General features: G+C 34.7%; 1 protein-coding gene and 6 non-coding genes across 7 annotated transcripts in view; 1 reads left to right on the top strand and 6 right to left on the bottom strand.

Annotated features, from left to right (window-relative positions):
* LOC134846617 (uncharacterized) overlaps window positions 1-23,320 on the top strand; it is a gene marked incomplete in the record, with an annotated part of 112,073 nt that extends 88,753 nt beyond the window's left edge. Inside the window, 9 exon segments of the mRNA XM_063864002.1 lie at window positions 15,050-15,295; window positions 15,708-15,932; window positions 17,478-17,909; window positions 18,145-18,203; window positions 18,281-18,430; window positions 18,740-18,843; window positions 19,288-19,442; window positions 19,856-20,078; window positions 22,926-23,320. Coding sequence (XP_063720072.1) covers window positions 15,050-15,295; window positions 15,708-15,932; window positions 17,478-17,909; window positions 18,145-18,203; window positions 18,281-18,430; window positions 18,740-18,843; window positions 19,288-19,442; window positions 19,856-20,078; window positions 22,926-23,088 — 1,757 coding nt within the window.
* On the bottom strand, window positions 41-112 carry Trnac-gca (transfer RNA cysteine (anticodon GCA)). Its single transcript has one exon. It is a non-coding gene; the product is annotated as a tRNA-Cys (tRNA).
* Window positions 737-808, bottom strand: Trnac-gca (transfer RNA cysteine (anticodon GCA)). The gene has a single exon. It is a non-coding gene; the product is annotated as a tRNA-Cys (tRNA).
* Window positions 2,810-2,884, bottom strand: Trnac-gca (transfer RNA cysteine (anticodon GCA)). The gene has a single exon. It is a non-coding gene; the product is annotated as a tRNA-Cys (tRNA).
* Trnac-gca (transfer RNA cysteine (anticodon GCA)) lies at window positions 4,212-4,283 on the bottom strand. The gene has a single exon. It is a non-coding gene; the product is annotated as a tRNA-Cys (tRNA).
* Window positions 4,922-4,993, bottom strand: Trnac-gca (transfer RNA cysteine (anticodon GCA)). The gene has a single exon. It is a non-coding gene; the product is annotated as a tRNA-Cys (tRNA).
* On the bottom strand, window positions 5,616-5,691 carry Trnac-gca (transfer RNA cysteine (anticodon GCA)). The gene has a single exon. It is a non-coding gene; the product is annotated as a tRNA-Cys (tRNA).

The following is a 23,320-nucleotide window of genomic DNA, read 5'->3' as shown; positions in this document are numbered from 1 at the left end:
ATAGATTTGCATAAATAATAAGTTCGAGCTTCAATTTGTTAGGGGACACTCGGATTCGAATCAAGGACCTCTCGATCTGCAGTCGAATGCTCTACCACTGAGCTATAACCCCGCAACGGTAAATGTGAGTAATATTTCTTAGATTTTATTCATAAGTTGTTCCCGTTCTCTTCGTTTTCACTTCATTCAACAATTCAATTTTTCTGCCCAAATTCGTTACTTCCAAAATCAAAAATTTTGGATGAAATTTTTTGTTTTGAAGCTTGCGTCCGTGTTTCAGTTTCAGGAGATAAGATACACACGATTTCGCTCCGCTGACCTCTCGATCTGCTGTTTAGTTCTCTGCCAGTAAGTTATACTAATTTGCTGTTGGTTACGATTAATAAGTGTTGAGGAAAAGTGACAACAGTTTCCTTTTTCTTCGTTTTCATTTTTTTCATGAATTCATTTTTTTGTCCAAGTTTTGAAATCAGAAAAGTGCGATCGAATTGTTTAGATTTATTTCTTGCGTTTGTGTTCCACTTTGCGGTTATAAGGTACACACGGATTCAATCAACGTATCTCTTAAACTGCACTCGCGTTCTTTACCACTGAGCCAGACCCATTCTGGGAAGTTGCAATTTTGTATTGTCTAACAGCAGTCCAAAAACGTTTCAATTTCTTTTTTCTAGAAATCAATGTTTTTGTCCAATTTTGATAGATTTCCATAAATAATAAGTTTGAGGTTTAATTTGTTAGGGGACACTCGGATTCGAACCAAGGACCTCTCGATCTGCAGTCGAATGCTCTACCACTGAGCTATATCCACGCAACGGTAAATGTGAGTAATATTTCTTAGATTTTATTCATAAGTTGTTCCCGTTCTCTTCGTTTTCACTTGATTCAACAATTCAGTTTTTCCGCCCAAATTCGATACTTTCAAAATCAAAAAAGTTTGGATGAAGCTTTTTGTTTTGAAGCTTGCGTTCGTGCTTCAGTTTCAAGTGATAAGTTACACACGATTTCGCTCCGCTGACCTCTCGATCTGCTGTTGAGTTCTCTGCCAGTGAGTTATACTAATTTGCTGTTGGTTATGATTAAAAAGTGTTGAGGAAAAGTGACAACAGTTTCCTTTTTCTTCGTTTTCATTTTTTCATGAATTCATTTTTTTTGTCCAACTTTCGAAATCAGAAAAGTTCGATCGAATTCTTTAGATTTATTTCTTGCGTTTGTGTTGCACTTTGCGGTTATAAGGTACACACGGATTCAATCATCGTATCTCTTAAACTGCACTCGCGTTCTTTACCACTGAGCCAGACCCATTCTGGGAAGTTGCAATTTTGTATTGTCTAACAGCAGTCTAAAAACGTTTCACTTTCTTTTTTCTAGAATTCAAGGTATTTGTCCAAATTTGATAGATTTGCATAAATAATAATTTCGAGCTTTAATTTGTTAGGGGACCTTCGGATTCGAACCAAGGACCTCTCGATCTGCAGTCGAATGCTGTAACACTAAGCTATATCCCACAATGGTTAATGTGAAAAATAATTTTTGTAGGTTTGCTTCATAACTTGTTCACTTTCTCTTTGTTTTCGTTTCGTACAATAATTCAGTTTTTCTGTCCAAATTTGATACTTTCAAAATCAAAACAGTTTATTTGAAGCTTTTTGTTTTGAAGTTTGCATCCGTGCTTCAGTTTTAGGTGATAAGTTATACACGATTTCACTCCGCTGACCTCTCGATCTGCTGTTGAATTCTCTGCCAGTGAGCTATACTTATGTAATGTTGGTTAGGATTAATAAATGTAGAACAAAAGTGACAACAGTTTCTTTTTTTCTTCGTTTTCATTTCTTTCATGAATTCATTTTTTGTCCAAGTTTGGTAATTTCGAAATCAAAAAAATTCGATCGAATTGTTTAGATTTATATCTTGCGTTTTTGTTGCACTTTGCGATGATAAGGTACACACAGATTCAATCAGCAAATCTATTAAACTGCACTCGCATTCCTTACCACTGAGCCAGACCCGTTCTGGGAAGTTGCAATTTAGTATTATCTAACAGCAGTCTAAAAACGTTTCACTTTCTTTTTTCCAGAATTCAAGGTGTTTGTACAAATTTGATAGATTTGCATAAATAATAAGTTCGAGCTTCAATTTGTTAGGGGACACTGGGATTCGAACCACGGACCTCTTGATCTGCAATCTAATGCTCTGCCACTGAGCTATATCCCCGCAACGGTTGAAGTGAGTAATTATTTTTAGATTTTATTCATAAACTGTTCCCTTTCTCTTCGTTTTCACTTTGTTCAAAAATTCAGTTTTTCTGTCAAAAGTTGATACTTTCAAAATTAAAAAAATAGCTTAAAGCTTTTTGTTTTGAAGCTTGCATCCGCGCTTCAGTTTCAGGTGATAAGTTAAACACGATTTCGCTCCGCTGACCTCTCGGTCTGCTGTTGATTTCTCTGCCAGTGAGCTATACTAAGGGTAATGTTGGTTAGGTTTATTAAATGTTGAAGAAAATTCTTCCGTTTTCCTTCGTTTTCAGTTTTTTCATGAATTAATTTTTTTGTCCAAGTTTGATACTTTCGAAATCAGAAAAAATCGATCGAATTATTTAGATTTATATCTTGCGTTTGTGTTGCACTTTGCGGTGATAAGGTACACACGGATTCAATCAGCGAATCTCTCAAACTGCACTCGCATTCTTTACCACTGAGCCAGATCCCGTTCGTGGAAGTAGCAATTTTATATTATCTAACAGCAGTCCAAAAACGTTTCAGTTTCTTTTTTTTCTAGACTTCAAGGTGTTTGTCCAAAATTGATAGATTTGTTAGGGGAAAACTCGGATTCGAACCAAGGACCTCTCGCTCTGCAGACGAATGCTCTACCACTGAGCTATATCCCAGCAACGTTGAAATTGAGTAATAAGAATTTTTAGAATTTATTGATAAATTGTTCCCTTTCTCTTCGTTTTGACTTCATTCAAAAGTTTAGTTTTTCTATCCAAATTTTATACTCTCGAAATCAAAATTTTGGTTGAAGTTTTGAAGCTTGCGTCCGTGCTTCAGTTTCAGGTGATAAGTTACACACGATTTCGCTCCGATCACCTCTCGATCTGCTGTTGAATTCTTTGCCAGTGAGCTATACTAATTTGATGTTGGTTAGGATTAATAAGTGTTGAGGAAAAGTGACAGTAGTTTTTTTGTCTTAGTTTTCATTTCTTTCATGAATTCATTCTTTTGGTCAAGTTGGGTACTTTCGAAATCAGAAAAAATCGATCGAATTGTTTAGATTTATAACTTGCGTTTGTGTTGCACTTTGCGGTGATAAGGTACACACGGATTCAATCAGCGTATCTCTTAAACTGCACTCGCATTCTTTACCACTGAGCCAGATCCCGTTCGTGGAAGTTGCAATTTTAAATTATCTAACAACAGTGCAAAAACGTGTCAGTTTCTTTTTTCTCTAGAATTCAAGGTGTTTGTCCCATTTTGATAGATTTGCATTAAAAATAAGTTCGAGCTTCAAAGTGCGAGTTTCGAACCAAGGACCTCTCAAGCTGTAGTCGAATGCTGTACCACTAAGCTATATCCCACAATGGTTAATGTGAGTAATAATTTTTGTAGGTTTGCTTCATAACTTGTTCACTTTCTCTTTGTTTTCGTTTCGTACAATAATTCAGTTTTTCTGTCCAAATTTGATACTTTCAAAATCAAAACAGTTTGGTTGAAGCTTTTTGTTTTGAAGTTTGCATCCGTGCTTCAGTTTCAGGTGATAAGTTATACACGATTTCACTCCGCTGACCTCTCGATCTGCTGTTGAATTCTCTGCCAGTGAGCTATACTTATGTAATGTTGGTTAGGATTAATAAATGTAGAACAAAAGTGACAACAGTTTCTTTTTTTCTTCGTTTTCATTTCTTTCATGAATTCATTTTTTGTCCAAGTTTGGTAATTTCGAAATCAGAAAAGTTCGATCGAATTGCTTAGATTTATATCTTGCGTTTGTGTTGCACTTTGTGGTGATAAGGTACACACGGATTCAATCAGCGTATCTCTTAAACTGCACTCGCATTCTTTACCACTGAGCCAGCTCCCGTTCGTGGAAGTTGCAATTTTGTATTATTTAACAGCAGTTCAAAAACGTTTCAGTTTCTTTTTTTTCTAGAATTCAAGGTATTTGTCCAAAATCGATAGATTTGCATGAATAATAAGTTCGAGCTTCATTTTGTAAGGGGACACTCGGATTCGAACCACAGACCTTTTGATCTGCAGTCGAATGCTCTACCACTGAGCTATATCCCCGCAACGGTAAATGTGAGTAATAATTTTTGTAGGTTTGCTTCATAACTTGTTCACTTTCTCTTTGTTTTCGTTTCGTACAATAAATCAGTTTTTCTGTCCAAATTTGATACTTTCAAAATCAAAACATCTTGGTTGAAGCTTTTTGTTTTGAAGTTTGCATCCGTGCTTCAGTTTCAGGTGATAAGTTATACACGATTTCACTCCGCTGACCTCTCGATTTGCTGTTGAATTCTCTGCCAGTGAGCTATACTTATGTAATGTTGGTTAGGATTCATAAATGTAGAACAAAAGTGACAACAGTTTCTTTTTTTCTTCGTTTTCATTTCTTTCGTGAATTCATTTTTTGTCCAAGTTTGGTAATTTCGAAATCAGAAAAGTTCGATCGAATTGCTTAGATTTATATCTTGCGTTTGTGTTGCACTTTGCGGTGATAAGGTACACACGGATTCAATCAGCGTATCTCTTAAACTGCACTCGCATTCTTTACCACTGAGCCAGCTCCCGTTCGTGGAAGTTGCAATTTTGTATTATTTAACAGCAGTTCAAAAACGTTTCAGTTTCTTTTTTTTCTAGAATTCAAGGTATTTGTCCAAAATCGATAGATTTGCATAAATAATAAGTTCGAGCTTCCTTTTGTAAGGGGACACTCGGATTCGAACCACGGACCTCTTGATCTGCAGTCGAATGCTCTACCACTGAGCTATATCCCCGCAACGGTAAACGTGAGTAATATTTTTTTAGATTTATTCTTAAATTGTTCACGTTCTCTTCGTTTTCACTTCATTCAACAATTCAGTTTTTCTGCCCAAATTCGATACTTTTAAAATCAAAAAAGTTTGGATGAAGTTTTTTGTTTTGAAGCTTGCGTCCGTGCTTCAGTTTCAAGTGATAAGTTACACACGATTTTGCTCCGCTGACCTCTCGATCTGCTGTTGAGTTCTCTGCCAGTGAGTTATACTAATTTGCTGTTGGTTATGATTAAAAAGTGTTGAGGAAAAGTGAAAACAGTTTCCTTTTTCTTCGCTTTCATTTTTTTCATGAATTCATTTTTTTTGTCCAAGTTTCGAAATCAGAAAAGTTCGATCGAATTCTTTAGATTTATTTCTTGCGTTTGTGTTGCACTTTGCGGTTATAAGGTACACACGGATTCAATCAGCGTATCTTTTAAACTGCACTCGCGTTCTTTACCACTGAGCCAGACCCATTCTGGGAAGTTGCAATTTTGTATTGTCTAACAGCAGTCTAAAAACGTTTCAATTTCTTTTTTCTAGAATTCAAGGTGTTTGTCCAAATTTGATAGATTTGTATAAATAATAAGTTCGAGCTTTAATTTGTTACGGGACACTCGGATTCGAACCAAGGACCTCTCGCTCTGCAGTCGAATGCTCTACCACTGAGCTATATCCCCGCAACCGTTGAATTGAGAAATAAAGTTAATGATGAGTAATAAATTTTAGAGTTTAGTGCTCAATAGTTTATTTTTTATTCGTTTTCAATTGTTCAAAAATTCAGTTTTTTGTCCAAATTTAGCACTTGTGCAATCCAAATCATCGATTGAATTGAATTGTTTAATAATCTTTTAGGTCTTGAAATATGATTAAATTTCCTTCCTGTTTAGATTTAGATTTTTCAAATTGTAGTCGAAAGTTGATTCCTAGTTTCTTTTTCAATTTTTCTAAAGAAGCTATCCTAAAACAGTATTTTGATTTTCATTCCACATCATTTTGAGAAGTCGTTGGAAAAAAAAAGTAGTTGGAATTTCGATGTTTTAGGCGACATTCGTATGCCAACTGAGGAAATCTCGATCTGCTGTTGAATAACCTACCACTGAGCCATATGTCCGTAATTCTGTTTAGGATTTTTAATTTTTTCAAAAAAAGTCAAAAAAAATTTCTCCGTTGTTTTTTTTTCGTTCTTTCGAGAATTCAGTCTTTTCGTCCAAATTTGATACCTTCGAAATCAAAAAGTTTGGTGGAAAGTTTTTGTAGTAGTTTTTGCGTCCATGCTTCAATTTGAGGTGATAGGGTACGCTCGATTTAGCTCCGCTGACCTCTCGGTCTGCCGTTTAATTCTCTAACCTCGAGCTATATTACCGTAATTTTGGTTAGGAGTAATATTTTTTAAAGAATATTAAAAAAAAGTTTCTTTTTTCTTCGTTTTCCGTTCTTTCTGAAACTCACTTTTTTGTCCAAGTTTGGTGCTTTCAAAATCAAAATAGATTGATCGAATTGTATACATTTATATATTGCGTCCGTGCTTCAACTTGCGGTGCTAAGAGACACACGTCTCCGAACCGCATACCTTTCAAACTGCTTTTGCATTCTCTAGCACTAAGCTAAGCCCACGTTCATACAAGTTGCAATTTATCTTATCAAACAGTATTTAAAAACATTTTAGTTTCTTTTTTTTCCAGAATTCAACGATTTTGTTCAAGTTTGATAGTTTTGCATACAAAAAGTTTCGAGTGTCTATCTTTTAGGAGAAACTCGGATTCGAAACAGGCTAATCTTGCTCTGCAGTCGAATGCTCTTCCCCTGCGCTTTATCCCCGCAACGTATATTAGTACTAGAAAAATTTAGGGATTATTCATGATTAGGTCCTTTTTTCTTCATTTTCAGTTCCTTCAAAAATTCAGTTTTTCTGTCCAATTTTGTTATTTTTGCCATCAAAAACATCGATTGAAAAGAATTATTTAATCCCCTTTGAAGTCTTGAATTATGATTAAGTTTCCTACCTATGCTTATGTTTTGATTGTTCAAATATAAGTCAAAAACTGATTCCTTTTTTCTTTTTTAGTTCGTCCAAAAAAATTATCCTAAAACAGTTTTTTTTATTTTTTTTGACACATTCTGTGAAGTCAAACTTTTTGTCCAAGTTTCTTGGTTTCTAGAAAACAAAATAATTGGAAGTTCCATGTGTTAGGTGGCATTCGGATGCAAACTAAGGACCTCTCGAATTCTTGTCGAATGCTCCACCCTTGAGCTATGTCCGCGTAAGATTGTTGAGTAATTTTTTTAAAAAAACTTCTCTCTTTTTTTCGTTCATTCGAAAATTCATCCGTTTCGTCTAAAATGGATACTTTCGAAATCAAAAAAATTGGCTGAAAGTTTCTGTAATAAATTTTGCGTCCGTGCTTCACTTTGAAGTGATAGGTTACACACAATTTTGCTCCGCTGACCTCTCGATCTGCTGTTGAATTCTCTACCACAGCTGTACTACCTGAATGTTGGATAGGAGTACTTGCAGGGTTAAGGTACACATGGATACGAACCGCATGCCTCTCAAACTGCACTCGCATTCTCTAGCACTGAGCTATACTCCCGGTCGTACAAGTTGCAAATTTATCTTATCAAAAAGTATTGAAAAAGTTTTCAGTTCGTTTTTTTCTAGTATTCAAGGTTTGCCAAGTTTGATAGTTTTGCAAACAAAAAAAGTTCGAGTGTCAATCTGTTAGGATACACTCTAATTGGAATCAGTGTAATCTTTCTCTGCATTCGAAAGCTCTTCCACTGAGCAATATCTCTGCAATGTTCATTAGGAGTAGAAATTTTTAGAGGATTTTCATAATTAGGTCCGTTTTTCTTCGTTTTAGTTTCTTCAAAAATTCGGTTTTTCTGTCCAATTTTGTTGCTTTCAATCAAAAACATCGATTGAAGTGATTTAAATAATCCTCTTTGAATTCATAAAACTTGGTTAAACTTGCTACCTGTGTTTAGATTTTGATTGTTCAAATAATAGTCATAAACTGATTTTTTCCCTTTTTAGTTTTTCCAAAGAAATGATCTTAAAACAGTTTTTGGATTCTCATGTCAACTTATTTTGAGATATCAGTTTTTTTTGTCCGAAATTCTTAGTTTCGCATGAACTGAAAATTGTTGGAAGTTTCGTGTGTTAGGAAACATTCCTATGCAAACTAAGGACCTCTCGAACTCTTGTCGAATGCTCAACCACTGAGCCATATCCGCGTATGATTGTTGAGTAATATTTTATAGAAATGTTCTCTTTGTTTCTTCCGTTCATCCGAAAATTCAGTCTTTTCGTCTAAATTTGATACTTTCGAAATCAAGAAAGGTTGGTTAAAACTTTTGGTAAAAAATCTTGCGTCCTTGCTTCACTTTGAAGTGATAGGTTACACACAATTTCGCTCCGCTGAGCTCTCGATCTGCTGTTGAATTCTCTTCTTTTGAGCTCTACTACCCTAATGTTGGTAAGAGTAATAATTTGTACAGAATAATAGCAAAAGTTCCAGTGTTTTCAAAAATTCACTTTTCTGTTCGAGTTTGATACTTTCGAAATCAGAAAATTTTTGATCGAAAATTTTAGATTTATTTTCTTGCGTCCAGGTTTTTCTTTGCGGTGAAAATGTAGGCACAGGTTCGACTGCGTACCTCTCATTTTGCTCTGGCGTTTTTCACCAATGAGCCATATCCCCGTTCGTGCAACTTGCAATTTAGTATTACCGAACACTAGTCAAAAACTTTTCAGATTCTTTTTTTTCTAGAATTCAGGGTGTTTGTCCAAGTTTGACACTTTTTCGTTAAAAACAAGTTCGCGTTAGAATGTTTTAGGGGGCATTTGGATTTGAACCGAAGAACTCGTGATCCGCAGTCGAATGCTATTCCACTGAGTTATATCACCCCAATGTGAATCTAGAGTAAAAAATTTTAAGAGTTTCTTCGTAAATAGTTCCCTTTTTCTTCGTTTTCAGTGTGATTAAAAATTGAGTTTTTCTGTCCAAATTCGATACTTTCGCAATAAAAAACCGCGGTTGAAAATAATTATTCAACTTTATTCGACGCCTTGAAAAATGATTAAGTTTCCTACCTATGTTTAGATTTTAATTGTTCAAATGATAGTCAGAAATTGATTTCTTTTTTTGTTTTTAGTTTGTCCAAAGAAATGATCCTAAAACAATTTTTTGATTTTCATATCAACTTATTTCGAGAAGTCAATCTTTTTGTCCACGTTTCATACTTTCGCATGAAAACAAAATATTTCGAAGTTACATTAGTTAAGTGACACTCAGATGCAAACTAAGAGCCTCTCGAGCTGTAGTCGAATGCTCCACCACTGAGCTATATCCGCGTATGATTGTTGAGTAATATTTTATAGAAATTTTCTCTTCTTTTCTTCCGTTCACCGAGCTATATCCGCGTAGGGTTCTTTAGAAATAATAAATTTTTCAGAATAATCAAAAAAGTCTCTTTTCTTTTTATTCCGTTCTTTCGAAAACTCAGTCTTTTTGCCCAAGTTTGATGCTTTCGAAATCAAAAATTTTGGTTGAAACTTTTTATGTTAACTCTTGCGTCCACGCTTCACTTCGAGGTAATAGGGTACGCACGATTTTGCTCCGCTGACCTCACGATCTGCTGTTGAATGCTCTACTACCACTGAGCTATAAGACCGTAATGTTGGTTAAGAGTTATACTTTTGAGAAAACATTCATAGATAGGTCCCTTTTTCTTCGTTTTCAGTTTGTTCAAAAATTCAGTTTTTCTGTTCAAATTCGATACTTTATCAATCAAAAACTTAGATTGAAGTGAGTTATTTAATACTAAACGGAGTTTTAAAATATGATTAAATTTCCTAGCTTTGTTTAGATTTTTATTTTTCCAACTAGTTGTCAAAAATTGACTCATTTTATTTTTTTTAAATTGTTTCGTCAAACAAAATGGTCACAAAACAGCTTTCTTGTGTTTCATTCTAACTTATTTTGTGATAATAATTTTTTTTCCTCGTTTCAAATTTTCGAATGAAAAAAAAATTAGTTGAAATTTCCATGTGTTAGGGGACACTCGGATTTATACCAGGGACCTTTCATTCTGCAGTCGAATTCTCTACCACTGAGCTTTACCCTCGTTCATTACTATTGCAATTTCAAATTATCGAACAGCAAAAGTCATTTTCAATCTTCGTTTTTTCCAGAAGTCAAAGCTTTAAAAACTATTTCAAGCTTCAACAGTTAGGGGAGACTAAGATTTCAACCAAGGACTTCTCAAGTTGCAGCGGACTGCTGTACCACTGAGGTATATCCTTGAAATGTCATTAAGTGCAACAATTTTTTTAAAAAATTGAAAAAAGTTTCCTTTTTTTCTTTTTTCTTTCGAAAACTCAATTTTTTTGTCCAGTTTTGAATTAAAAATGTTGACCGAAATGTCTCTGCGAAATTTCCGTTTTTTTGTTCAGTTTTGAAATAAAAAGTTGAGTCGTGCGTCCTTGCTTCACTTTGCGGTGATATGATACCCACGGCTTGAGGTTTTTAATGCTTTCGCAAGCAAAAAGTTTGCTCGAGTTGTTTGGTTTCATGTCCTACTTTCATGCTTAACTTTGGAAGATAGGGGACAATCGGATTTGCACCAAATCTTTATTGAATGAATCTGTTTTTATGGTCCTAACATATGACTCAGAGGCGAAGCTGAGCTTGCCAGCACTTGTGATACACTTGTGATACACTTTTCGGCTACGTCGAAAAAAAAATGGAAAAGGTCGACAAAACTAGATCTATCGAAATAAAAGATAAAATAAAAAATACAGTAAGCATCGAAAGAAAATTTATCAAGAGGTGACAAAGCCGAAAATACCGTAGCAGAAACCTTTTAGGCCGAAAAAATATTTTAAAAAATTTTCAAGTCCCTCACCCACATCACAAGCACACAAACTTTATTCGAGGGTCAAATGAAACAATATGATGACATTAAGCCGATAGAGTATTGGACGAAACCTATGAAGCTGAAAAAAAATTTAAAAAATAACAAGAAAGGCCTAAAAATTCAAAAAAAATTAAAGTTATTAAAAAGTTATTAGGTCCTCTCACCTTCAAAACACACTCACATGCAGCTTGTCGAACGACGCAATATGAAGTTAATAAGCTGATATGTTTGGGCCGAAACCTATCGAGCCGAAAAAAAAATTAACACTAGTAAAAAATTATTAAGTCCTTCTCACGCTCAAAGCACACACACACGCAAAAAAAGTTTTGCTTGTCAAACGGTGCAAATTGACGATGAAATTTAAGCCGAAAGAAACAGAAAAAAAAGCCAAAAAAAGTACTCAAAAAAACTCAAGACTAATAAATGGTTATCAAGTCCACCTCAAAACACATACACACAAAAAAAGGCTCGTTGAACCATGTAACGCGATATGAACCCACTGAGCCGATATAATATATGCCGAAACCTAACAAGACGGGAAAAAAAAAGAAAAAAAAACTTAAATTTGAAACTTTAACAAATAAAGTTGGAATAATTACAACCAACATAAAAAAGGCTAAAATGCCGAAAAAATTAGTTTTCTAAAAAAATACAATAATTTCTAATACAATGTTTTCTTAAAAAAATCTTAATTTTATATCTAATAACGTTCTTTTCTCTCTCAATTTTATCTTCAGTGAAAATTATGTATCATGATTTTTTGTTGAGTACTTTTGATTGCTCAATCAAGGTGTTTTATAGTACATTGGCCATAATTTTGTATGGATTGGACGTTCTATGCCCAAAGTTAAAGCGTTAAATTATAATAAATCATGTTAAATTGGTATTTGAATTCTCTAATAGATCTGACTATTATTTCTCTGCAAGTGCATTCTTAACTGACTGATTATTCTTTTCACACCTTGACCTTACTTTTTACTACTCTTCTGAACTCTCGTGACCCGAGTGGAAATTTCTATTCTATTTATCTTCTTCAAGTCGTGTTGTGTACTCGTGTCGTGTGCAATGCAACCGATCCACGCAACTTGATTGGCTCTCACTTCACCCGACTGATTTCTTCTTCTGTCTTCAGATTTATATTGTAAGTAGTTTATAATCTTCTTGAAATCTTTCTTTTCTTTTTTTCATTTTCTATTCACAGTTTCTCTATCAAAAATTGGGTATTTTTTGTTAACGACCCAAAATTACAAAACGTTGACTGAGCTGTTATGTTTTAAAAAACACTTCAAATTTTTTATTTGTAAAGTTTCAGTCAACTAAATTCAAACATTTTGATTCAAGAGTCGAAATATCAAAACAATGAACTTTGAGCCATAAAAAAGAGAAGGATTCTCATAAAAAGAACATATCAAAAAAGAATTTATTTAAAAACGTAAATGTATTTAAATTTCAGTTTAATTTTTATTTTGTCTCCTCTGGTCTTTATGGCAATGTTAACAACGCACTTTGTTCCAACACATTTTTTCTGTTTTAGCATTTAAACCCAAGCAGACTAGAAGTTATTTTGCCGAGGGTTTCTCGGACACAGAAAGTAACTCGGACTTCGACGTCGTCAAGTCGGGCAGATCGGACGACCAGACGACAACAGCCGACGAACGACTCGCTTAACCGAATTACAAATTCAGTCAAAATTGAGAGCAAACAATATGAGATCAAATAACTGTACTAGAATTTCTATTTTAAATGTTGCCCAAAACATTGCGTAAACCTTGTTATTGTGTAAAAAGATTTTTTAAAGTTATGATTACCCAAATTCAATCTCGGTTACATTCTACTCTACATATGAATTTAACGTTTGCTAATAAAAAAAAGTTAAGGATATTGATAAATAGTTTCTGGGGTTATTTGTTGTTGAAATCTAAGTTTCTAAGAGCAGCGCACAAAAATTCGAGTGTTTAGAGTAGTTTCACTTGAAAAAGTTTCTTTAAGGACATGTTTTTTGTATATTTGCATAATTCTTCCGTTATATTTAGTCAGGGTTTTATTCTAATGAGAAGCATTCGTTGGTTTTAGGTTAATTGGAGTAGTTTTGTTGATGGGAATTAACTGCCGGTAGGTAAGTTGGGTATGTAATTAAGTGAGATCGCTGCTTACCTAATCAAGAACGACATCCATATGAGAGCAGCCAGATGTATAAAGGAGCGAGACGCTCTGAGAACAGCCGATCCAACCTCGCCTTGCGTCGAGACACTCAATAACTGCATCCAGATGGCAATACGAGAGGAGAAGACTGCCAAATGGAAGCAATTTGTTGAGATCAACGGACATCTTTGAGATCTTTGATCACCGGGCAGTCACAAAGAAGCTTTGGAGCACTATCCAAGCCCTGGACAACAAGACTCCAAAGAGCAACAGAAATGAACCGATTAAATTCAAGCTGAACAAAGTAAGAAAACTTCACCGACCCAAAACAGATCAGTCACCTCTTCAACGTCCAATTAACCTCTCCGGCCATCCATAAAACCACGAGCCCTTCCCTTCAAATAACCAAGGAGATCAAAAGACAATCAGTCGAAGACGCCCCTACCATCTCCCGCCTCCAGGCATTCAAGGCTATCAAACAGGCCAGGAATTCAAAAGCAGCAGGACCTGACGGCATCACCATGCTACAACTCAAGCACCTGGGAGATTCCGCTATTGACTACCTCGCGGAGTTTTTAACACATCACTTGCAAGGTGCCAAATCCCCTCAATCTGGAAGAAGTCCGTCATCAGTCCGATCCTGAAGCGTAGAAAACCAGCTGGAGAAAGCTCCTCTTACAGGCCGATCTCCCTACTTTTCCCAGCAGTGAAGATTTTGGAGAGATGCTTCTTGAGCACCCTAACATCTCAACTCCAGACAGCCACCCACCAACACGGTTTTCAACTACGACAGTTCACTGTCACTGAGCTCACAGAACAGGCCACGTCCATCGCCGACGATTCAACTTTTTTTCAAGATGCATAAATAAAACTGAAAATGTTTTCTCTGGGAAAGTTTGAATCGTCAGAATTATCGTTTGTCTGCTTTCGTTTTGTTATTTGTAAATTTTTTAACTCTGATTTAAAAAAAATTTTCCGTCTTTTTTTTCGCATAAATGGTCTCGGCTTATTTTTATTGGGTTAGTCATCTTATATTGCGTCGTTGAAAAATATTCGACCAATTTTTTGTATTTTTGACAATCCGGTAAAAAATGGAGAAGTTTTTTGTTAATTTTTTGATCAAGTTTTTAACAAAAATTTAACTCAAACACATTTAAAATCAGTTAGAATGTTCAAGGATTTTTCTATGGCCTAAGCCATAGCACTCAATTCCCCGCACTCGATTCTGGTTGCCATTTTTTCCCAAAGGGCCCTTTGGTTTAACTTTACGACATCCATTTTTGGATGACCAACCGCAAAATTTTTCTAAAAGCGCCTTTGGCGCCGATGTAACCAAATTTGAGGGGGGAGCGCGCGCCGAAAAAAACGCATTTTTTTGTCATTTTCCAAAAAGTGACAATCATTATCGAATCATTTTGTAAATTTTTCGAAACCCCCCTTAAAAAAATTTCTGCGCACGCCACTGGGCCTAGGGTTATGTCTTCATTAAAGAGCAGTTGTTCATCATCGAGCGCGGTGTCATATTATAAGATAAACGGACTATGTTTAGACAGGCTGGATAGCCCTTCATATAATAGGTCATCTGCGAATCGCAGAAACCTCAATTATTATAACGCTTTCGATTGTACTTCGGGTTCTTAAAAATCATAAAAATTTCCCCACTAGCAAAAAACGCTCTAATTAGAAATCGATGCACTAAATGAACTATGATGGAAACTTTATGTGATACTTCTGTAGCAACGGCTAAATTGTTCCATTCTGCAATCCGGAATTAGACTTGTAATCGAGAAAAATTGTATTTTTTACCATACTTTTTGTAAATCTATCAAAAAAACGTATAGTTGCTGGACACGTACAAGTGTTGATTTAGGTTAATGGTACATGTATGAAAGTCCACTAATGAACGACCACGAATTTTTGTGCTTATACAGTTTTGAAGTTCTCTAAATTTGTTGATCCGCCAACATTTTTTAGAGTCCCAAAAAGACAAATCGGGGCATCCGGAGCCGCCTAAAGACAAGAAGAGTTCCAAGTGCAGATTGAGGAAACAAGCAGTGGGTTCGAGGGAAAATAGTCAGACTGATGACATGCAGTCTAGCAATAGAGACAGACTTCGGAGTAGACAGCAGATGAGGGAGGATGAGGCGGAGGACGTGGTCAGGCCTGGATCTGTGATGAGTGTGAAGCAGGATCCCAATAATAACCAGAGAAATATCAAGAGTTAGTAATAATCACGCTTTGAAACAAAATAAATCGGTTATAATCAGTGATATTTGCGCTTTTAAACAGAGGAAATTGCTGGTCAGAATGTAAGTAGCGACGATCATTCTGCCCTTTTGCTCTTTCCTTTTCTGAACGATAAGGCAAAAAAGTAATTTGACTGGTGAGTATTGCAATGAACAAATTTGGATAATTTTTCACCCTTTTAGATTTGAACAAGAATATTTCAAATTTTTAAGGCTCTCTATTAATGACATGGTTCTAATTTACGATTTGCAATGAAAAAGCTAGCTCAAACTCCATTTCAAATTTCTCAAACTGAATAATTATTTTTTTGATACCATTTGCATGAATGGTGATTGAATAAATTTTTCAAAAAATGCCACCTCAATTAGGTGATGTATTTTTTCAGGAGCTGTGAGTGCAGCATCCAACCGCAGTGCAGTGAGTGTGGTTCACTCGGCAGGAGGTGAGTCGGCGGAGAGTGGGGTGAACATCTTCGACCCACCCGACTTCAGCTCGACCGAGAACCTCCTCGCCGAAGGAGACGAAGACTACACTCCCAACATTCTGGACATGAACGATGGGGAGTCGCTCACTGATTCTCAGTCGCATTCTAGAACTAACTTGGACAGCAGTAAGAAACAGTTTTTTTGTGTAAAAACATTTTCTACACAGAGTCGAAGCTGAGCGTTGCAACCCTTGCGATACAACAAGTATAGGGTTAAAATAGCTTGGCCCTCAAGAAGTAGCAAAGATGTTTTCGATCGATGAAATTGAAGAATGAACTAGAAAACCAAAAAAAAAGTTAAAAAAGTAACAGATTTTTCATGATTAATTTTGTTTACGTTTTTTACTGACTTCCTTGAGGGAATATTTTTTTTCAGCAATAAAAAATAGAGTGCCAGATTCTTATTGATCTTAACAAAATTGGGTAGAAAAGATAAAGTCGTCAGCCAATAAGCTATAAAATTGCATATACTGCCCACATGGTGTCCACGAATTATATATATGTAGAATTTCAAGGTGGTATACACAATTTGACACAAAGGCGTTGCTGCACTTCGCATACACAAGCAAAAATATGACCGATAACGCTACTGGGAAAAACTGAATGAGTAAAACTGCAAAATTTCTGAATGAGTCTTCGTGAAAGTGACTCACGCCAATTAGGTGACTCAATTGACTCACGCCAATTATGACGCATTAGTATTACCAGTTAATTTTAAAAAAAAGAACTTTAACAACTAACATGCCGCAACTTACAGAGCAGTCTATGCAGCAGTAATAAAAGGAAAAAATTAAATGTAATGAAAATAAATTGGATTTTTTTTAATTTCAGATTTTTTGTAAAAAATCATCCCCTCACACGCCATATTAAGTACAAAGTGATATATTTCGCTCCTAGTAACAAATCAATTATGGCAAATAAGCTTCCTTCAACCAATATGGAACGATTTTTATGACGGATTAAAGCTCCGCTTACGCGTTAATAGGGCGAAATATATCGCGCGTTAATTCTCAAAATGGCAATTTTTAAACTCCCATAACTTTACGAAAAATTATCACCGGTGAAATATCTTTCCAAATTGAAGCTCAGGACAACAATACTTTTTGAATGATACGAAAAATTCCAACAAAAATGGCTAGTTTAAAAGTCGAAATTCGTCTGAAGAAAAGTAAACACCCCGAGCACAAATTTTCCGTTACTATTGTTACGAAAGTCGGAACAATATTAGTCTGTAATAAAATCTTTAGAATTACCTGTACTTAATAGGTGGTTATTGATCAAAATGAACACTTTTTATCGAAACAATGTTTTATCGCAACAATATTTGCGACATAGGTTGGAAAAAAAAGATAGTTCATACTATAACACAAGCATGGCTTTTGTAAAAACTGAACTGACAGAGTTTAAGTCGACAACCATAAAGCAGAAAACGTTTAATACAACACAAATATAGTACGACAAACTAGCAGACAGAAAAAAGTGAGACGAAAGCCGTTAAGTCGAAAAAAAAGTTTTCAAAATGTCGAGAAAAGCTAGATCTACCAATAATTTTTTTTTATTTTTGATCAATTTGTCTGGAATAAAGTTCATTGCTTACAAAAAATGCCAAGTAAGACAACTGAACGTTAAATTTGCATCGAAAGAAAACTTTAATTCCTAATTATTTTCTAGGCGACTTCCAAAACGAATATGACATCACTGATGACGCAACACCCGGCGAGCAGATGGACGACGACGCGGCAAGCATGGAGCCCGAGGGCGCCGACACGCGAAGTCTGCGAAGTATAGACAGCGTGCCGAGTCAAACTGCCGAACAAGTTTTGGCAGCCAATTACATTCAAGGAACAGACGAGGATGATCGTTTTATAGTCTCCTTGAAGAATGCTAAAAATGCGGAAGCCGAAACCGATTCTATGATTAATATTTCGAGTGAGGAAGATGGGAAACATGTGAAAAAGGAGGATGAGTCACCTGGGTCGCCCCCTAACGGCAAGAATGTGAAGTTTAACCCTGTGGTGAATGAGATAAAGAGTTACGAGTATGATGAGCAGTCGCTTTCTGAGAGTGTCAGTGGAAGTGTACGTGAAGTGCCTCAAAACGAAGGTAACACTAATTATGACTATATTTTTACCCTTTCTAGGTTTAGGTTGTTAAGATACATACGAATAAAGTTTTTAGTTGAGATTAAAAGAGTTTTCAGATTATTTTATTTTTAAATTTTCTAGATTTGGTTACAGAAGATATAAAACTATAGTATCAAAAGTGCTCTTATTTCTAATATGCATAAAGATTTGCAGTTATGGTTGGTTTTGCTCATTTTGAGGGAATTTTTTTTTAGAAAAAGAGTCGACGGAGCTGAAACTGGTTATTGAAAGCACATTATGCGACGAGCAATGGGTAAGTGCTTTGGCCATTGACCAAATTCGACCGAAAAAATAAATGACTACTTAATGTTCAAGTTTATTACTTTTTAGATTTCGGAGACTTTATCCAGTATCAGATCCCTTCCCGAAGACCGCCGCAACTTTGTCCAATTGACCTTCCTGAATTGTCACTTCATCCAGCCAGAATTCAACGATTTCCTAGCTTCTCTTAAAGCTTTGATTACCCAAAACTCCCTCAAGGTAGATGAAACTGAATTTTTTGAAAGGACATTTTTTGAGTTATATGTTGAATTGAAGTACCATTTTGAATGAAGAAGAATAATTTTATGATTTGCTGATTTATCAAATATTTTTGTGTTTTGTGATTTGCTGAATAATAGGCAAACGAAATACTTCTTGCAACAACAGAATTTAATTTGAAAATTGGATGTGTTTCTAGAAGGTTTTTTACATCAACTTCTAACAAATTGCATCAAATGCAATAATCTATGGATACTTATCAGTTAAAAATTCCTATTTTCCGACTCTTTTAGTGTATTGATTTTGCAGATGATGAGGTTTGAAAGTTGTTCCGAGTCGCAGCAGACGGAGGAGTTGAGTGATCACATAGTGGACATTGCGGCCCATCACTCCAAATCACTCGCCTCTCTCAGGTCTGCAGAGAACCATTCAGTCGAAAACAGGAAATACTATTATCAGAACAATCTTTGATAGAACTTTGATTGTTGGATTTGGACATTTTTTCATAATAGACACAAACGCATGGTGTGTGTAGTAAATGTTTTACCTAAGGGAGGTTCTCCCCTAGGTGAAAAAAAAATATCAACACGGCCCGTGGGTTTTGAAAATGGGCCAAAAATATGTCGGCTTTCTACTGGGCAAACCGTAGAAACAAATAAAGCCATGTTTCTCTTTGAGGTCGCCGCTAAATTTCATGGACACATTTGTAGTTTTTTGTATCCAATCTTATTATGGTTCGAAGTAGTTGTTCAATGCTACAAGACTTAGACAATCACTAAAAGTGGAGAGAAATAGGCAAACAAGTAAAGATTATGATACGTTTTTTTTTCTAAATAATATATTATCATTTGTTTCAGCTGTAAAAACGTGTACTTTTCTCAAAACAGCAAAATTTTTGCGTCTCCGTTTGAGAAGCCAGATGAAATTCCTCTAAGTGGACCTTCGAAGCAAGACGAGACTGAATTTGTGGACAAATACGTCAACCAAACACTCCAGAATGTCATTATTCAATGTGAGTTCAGGCTTGGCTTACATAGGTCTAAGGGATTTTTTTGGCGGTTTTGGAAAAGCGTTGACTAAAAAATCCCAGTTTTCAGTCCTTTTCCCATATTTTGTAAATTGGCTCAAACTAGCTTGGTTGAAAATGTATAAAACAAAGCAATTTCAAAAATTGGGATACTTTGAAAAATTCGTCTTCCGGAAATTGAAAAAGCAGACAGACGCTTCCAGTGTTTTAAGGTTTTCCATATAATTTTTTTTAGATATAAAATTTTAAGATATGGCGAGAAATTTTGTCTGATGCGGTACAGGAGAAAAAAACCTTGAGTGCAATACCTCAATTTCAAGTTTTTAGACCGGTTCATTACCTTTGGAAAGTAAAGTTAATAGTACCCCCCTCCCCCACTTAATATTACTGTTTTACAGTGAGTTCCGAGAACCGGCTGAAAGAACTGAAGCTGATTGGTTGTGCTAAGCAAGGCGCATTGCGCTCTTCTGATTGGCTGAATTTCTTGCACTCCTTACGCGCAATGCAGAACCTCCACTCTCTTGACCTGTCTGAGAATGACCTCTGTGACCTTGAAGTTCTGACTGAACTGAGCAATTCAGTCTCTACTTTACCAAATTTGGAAGTGCTATCTCTGAAAAGGTAACTCAAGTTTAAATTGTTAAGATCATTTATCCACAACAAAAATTATTGACATAATGTGCCCCTGGTTACAAACTATATATTTTTTTCTACTATTTCTGGGCTGGCAAATGTTGCTACATCCTCAAGCAATGAGCACGGAGCCTTGTGCGCCTCGAATTGCAGATCTTTCGCACTTTAAAGCCTTTTGAAAACTTTTTGTTTGAAAAAATGACGAAATAATCTTTAAAATTGAAAAGAAAAAACTGTTTCATTTGCCGTTTGGACCTTCGAAGAAATGCGGATAATTTATGCCTGGGGGTGTCTTTTTATTCTGTCAAATTTCGGCGATCGCAAGAAAAATTCTTTGAACAATTTATTTACTACGTTGAAGGTATCAACCAACTCCCTGAGTTCAAATTCAAAAAGGTTTGAAAGTTGCCTGTTTGGCCATTCACTGGACTAACTTATGCGCGCTTTGAAGATTTTATTCATGCTGAAGTTGTAACGAAAGTTTTTTGCCTGGCTTATTATGACGCACTATGAAATTGTTTCAAACTGAATAGAGGCAAGCTAATCGGTCGCATTAATTTCGCACAATTCAAATTTTCACACTTGATGTTTGATATTTTCTAAAATTTATGTTTTTCTAATATTTTGAACAAAATTATTCTCTGCCGATTAAGGGGCAGTCGGATCATTCAAGGTTTGCACTGATATACGAGCAGTTTGCTCTCTTCATTTAATCCCCCCATTCGGATGTAAAGTATAAAGGGATGCATTTAGTGTCTCATAAATAGAGTATCCTAATAATACTACCCAATGACCTGCCTCAATTCAATTCAAAACGATTTAATCCGCCGCTTATCAGAAAGCAATTTGACCCGCGTAAATTATTCTAAATTGGCCAAATTAGCTATTTTCAAACCTTCATAACTTTAAACAGAATGGTTACAGGTAGAATTTTTTTTTACGTTTGAGCTCCAGACAACAATATCTTTCAGTTGGTATTAAAAATTTTTGTCTAAAACGCTTAGAACATAGGCGCTACGCGCAATACACCGAAGGCATAGAAACTGAAGCAAAAACCAAACAACTTGAACAACTAATAATTGAAGAATAACAGTTCTAGAACAAAAAATCGTACTAATACATGTATACACCAAAATTTTGCTATATCGAGAAAGAGCCTGAAATAACAGTTCTAGAACTAAAAATCGTACTAACACATGTATAGGTTAAATTTTTGATATATCAACGAAGATCATAAAATAACACTTCTAGAACTAAAAATCGTACTAACACATGTATACACCAAAATTTTACTATATTGACAAAGGGCCTGAAATAACAGTTCGTGAGCTAAAAATCGTACGAACACATGTATACACCAAAATTTTGCTATATTGGCAAAGATCATGAAATAACAGTTCGAGAGCTAAAAATCGTACTAACACATGTATACGTCAAATTTTTGCTATATTGACAAAGATCATGGAATAACAGTTCTAGAGCTAAAAATCGTACTAACACATGTATACACCAAAATGAAAGAAAGAATAATTAAATAAATATAGAAATAAATATCAACAAATAAACAAAACACACCTGATAAATAAATAAGCAATAAAAAAATAAATCAATACATAAATAAATAAATAAATACATAAATGAATACATAAATAAATAAATATATAAATAAATAAAAGCAAAAGTGAAATGTACAAATAATTAAATAGACATGAAAAAATATATATGAACAAATAACCAAACAAACAGACCCATAATATGAATAAATGAAAATAACTAAATGAAATAAATACACATACATAAATAATAAAAGCAAAACTAAATGAAAGAAAGAATAATTAAATAAATATAGAAATAAATATCAACAAATAAACAAAACACACCTGATAAATAAATAAGCAATAACAAAATAAATCAATACATAAATAAATAAATAAATACATATATAAATACATAAATAAATAAATAAATAAATAAATAAATAAAAGCTAAAGTGAAATGTACAAATAATTAAATAGACATGAAAAAATATATATGAACAAATAACCAAACAAACAGACCCATAATATAAATAAATGAAAATAAATAAATTAAATAAATACACACGCAGAAATAATAAAAGCAAAACTAAATGAAAGAAAGAATAATTAAATAAATAAACAAAACACGTGATAAAAATAAACAAAAATAATTATGTACATACATAAATTATAAATAAATATAAGCAAACTAAACATAATTAAATAAATAGAAGAACAGATAATTAAATAAATAAAGATGAACAAATAAAGAAACAAACATACGCAATCACGTGACATAGCGCGATATAGTCCAGCCCACATGATAATTGATAACTGTGGACGTTATTTGTCGACACTTGACAACAGACAACATTAAAAAAAAAAACCCGTTACACGATACCATAACACCTTGACTAAAGTCTTCGGTGTAATTAAATTGACTAAAAAACATCCAAGCATCAATATTACGCTTCAGCGCTTCCTTCGAAGCTTTGAACAAAATATCAGTTTGTATTCAATAGCGTATGGAATGATGATTTTCCAAAAAATCAGAAAGCAAAAGTATTTTTTTTTAAATTACCCCATTTTTGTAAATCGAACTCTACTGTATTGGCGATTAAGTGCATTCGGAACATACACGGTGTCGCTCTGATACGAGCAGTCTTGTTGGGCGTTTGTGGAAGCTTCCAACCAAATCTTGATTTTGATTTTCAGCAGAAAAAGTTAGTCTTTCTGAAGTTTTTGAGGATATACCTTCAAACTGGCTAAAACAAACACGAAAAAGAGTTTGAAAGAAAGCTGATAAGCTTCATTTCAGGTGCAATATCGATCCAGACAAAATCAGAGGTTTGACTCCTCTGGTGGCTAGTAACAGTCTCAACACTCTGGATTTGTCCGACAACTCAGTCGGCTCGGAGAGCAAAGACAGGCTGGAAAAACTAACCCAGTTCTTCAAACCTCCAAAACTTATCGTCAACTGAGAATTATCTGAATTGGATTGCGTCTTGAAATTTACCCAATTTTAATTAATGTGATTTAATGTGAATATACTGCTTATAAGTGTACAAATGTCTAAAACGTCAACTTTTCTATCAATTCTGTGTCCAAAATAAAGATACAAGTCTTTATAAACGTAGTGCAATGTATGAATGATGCGTGCAATAGAACTAACGATAGCCTTAATATGCTTGAATTAGAAATTGTCTTCCTTTT

The sequence above is a fragment of the Symsagittifera roscoffensis genome, chromosome 5 (genome assembly GCF_963678635.1).
Source record: "Symsagittifera roscoffensis chromosome 5, txSymRosc1.1, whole genome shotgun sequence".
Classification (NCBI taxonomy): domain Eukaryota; kingdom Metazoa; phylum Xenacoelomorpha; order Acoela; family Convolutidae; genus Symsagittifera; species Symsagittifera roscoffensis.
Note: the sequence above shows the minus strand (reverse complement) of the source record. Positions and strands in the feature narration are given on the sequence as shown.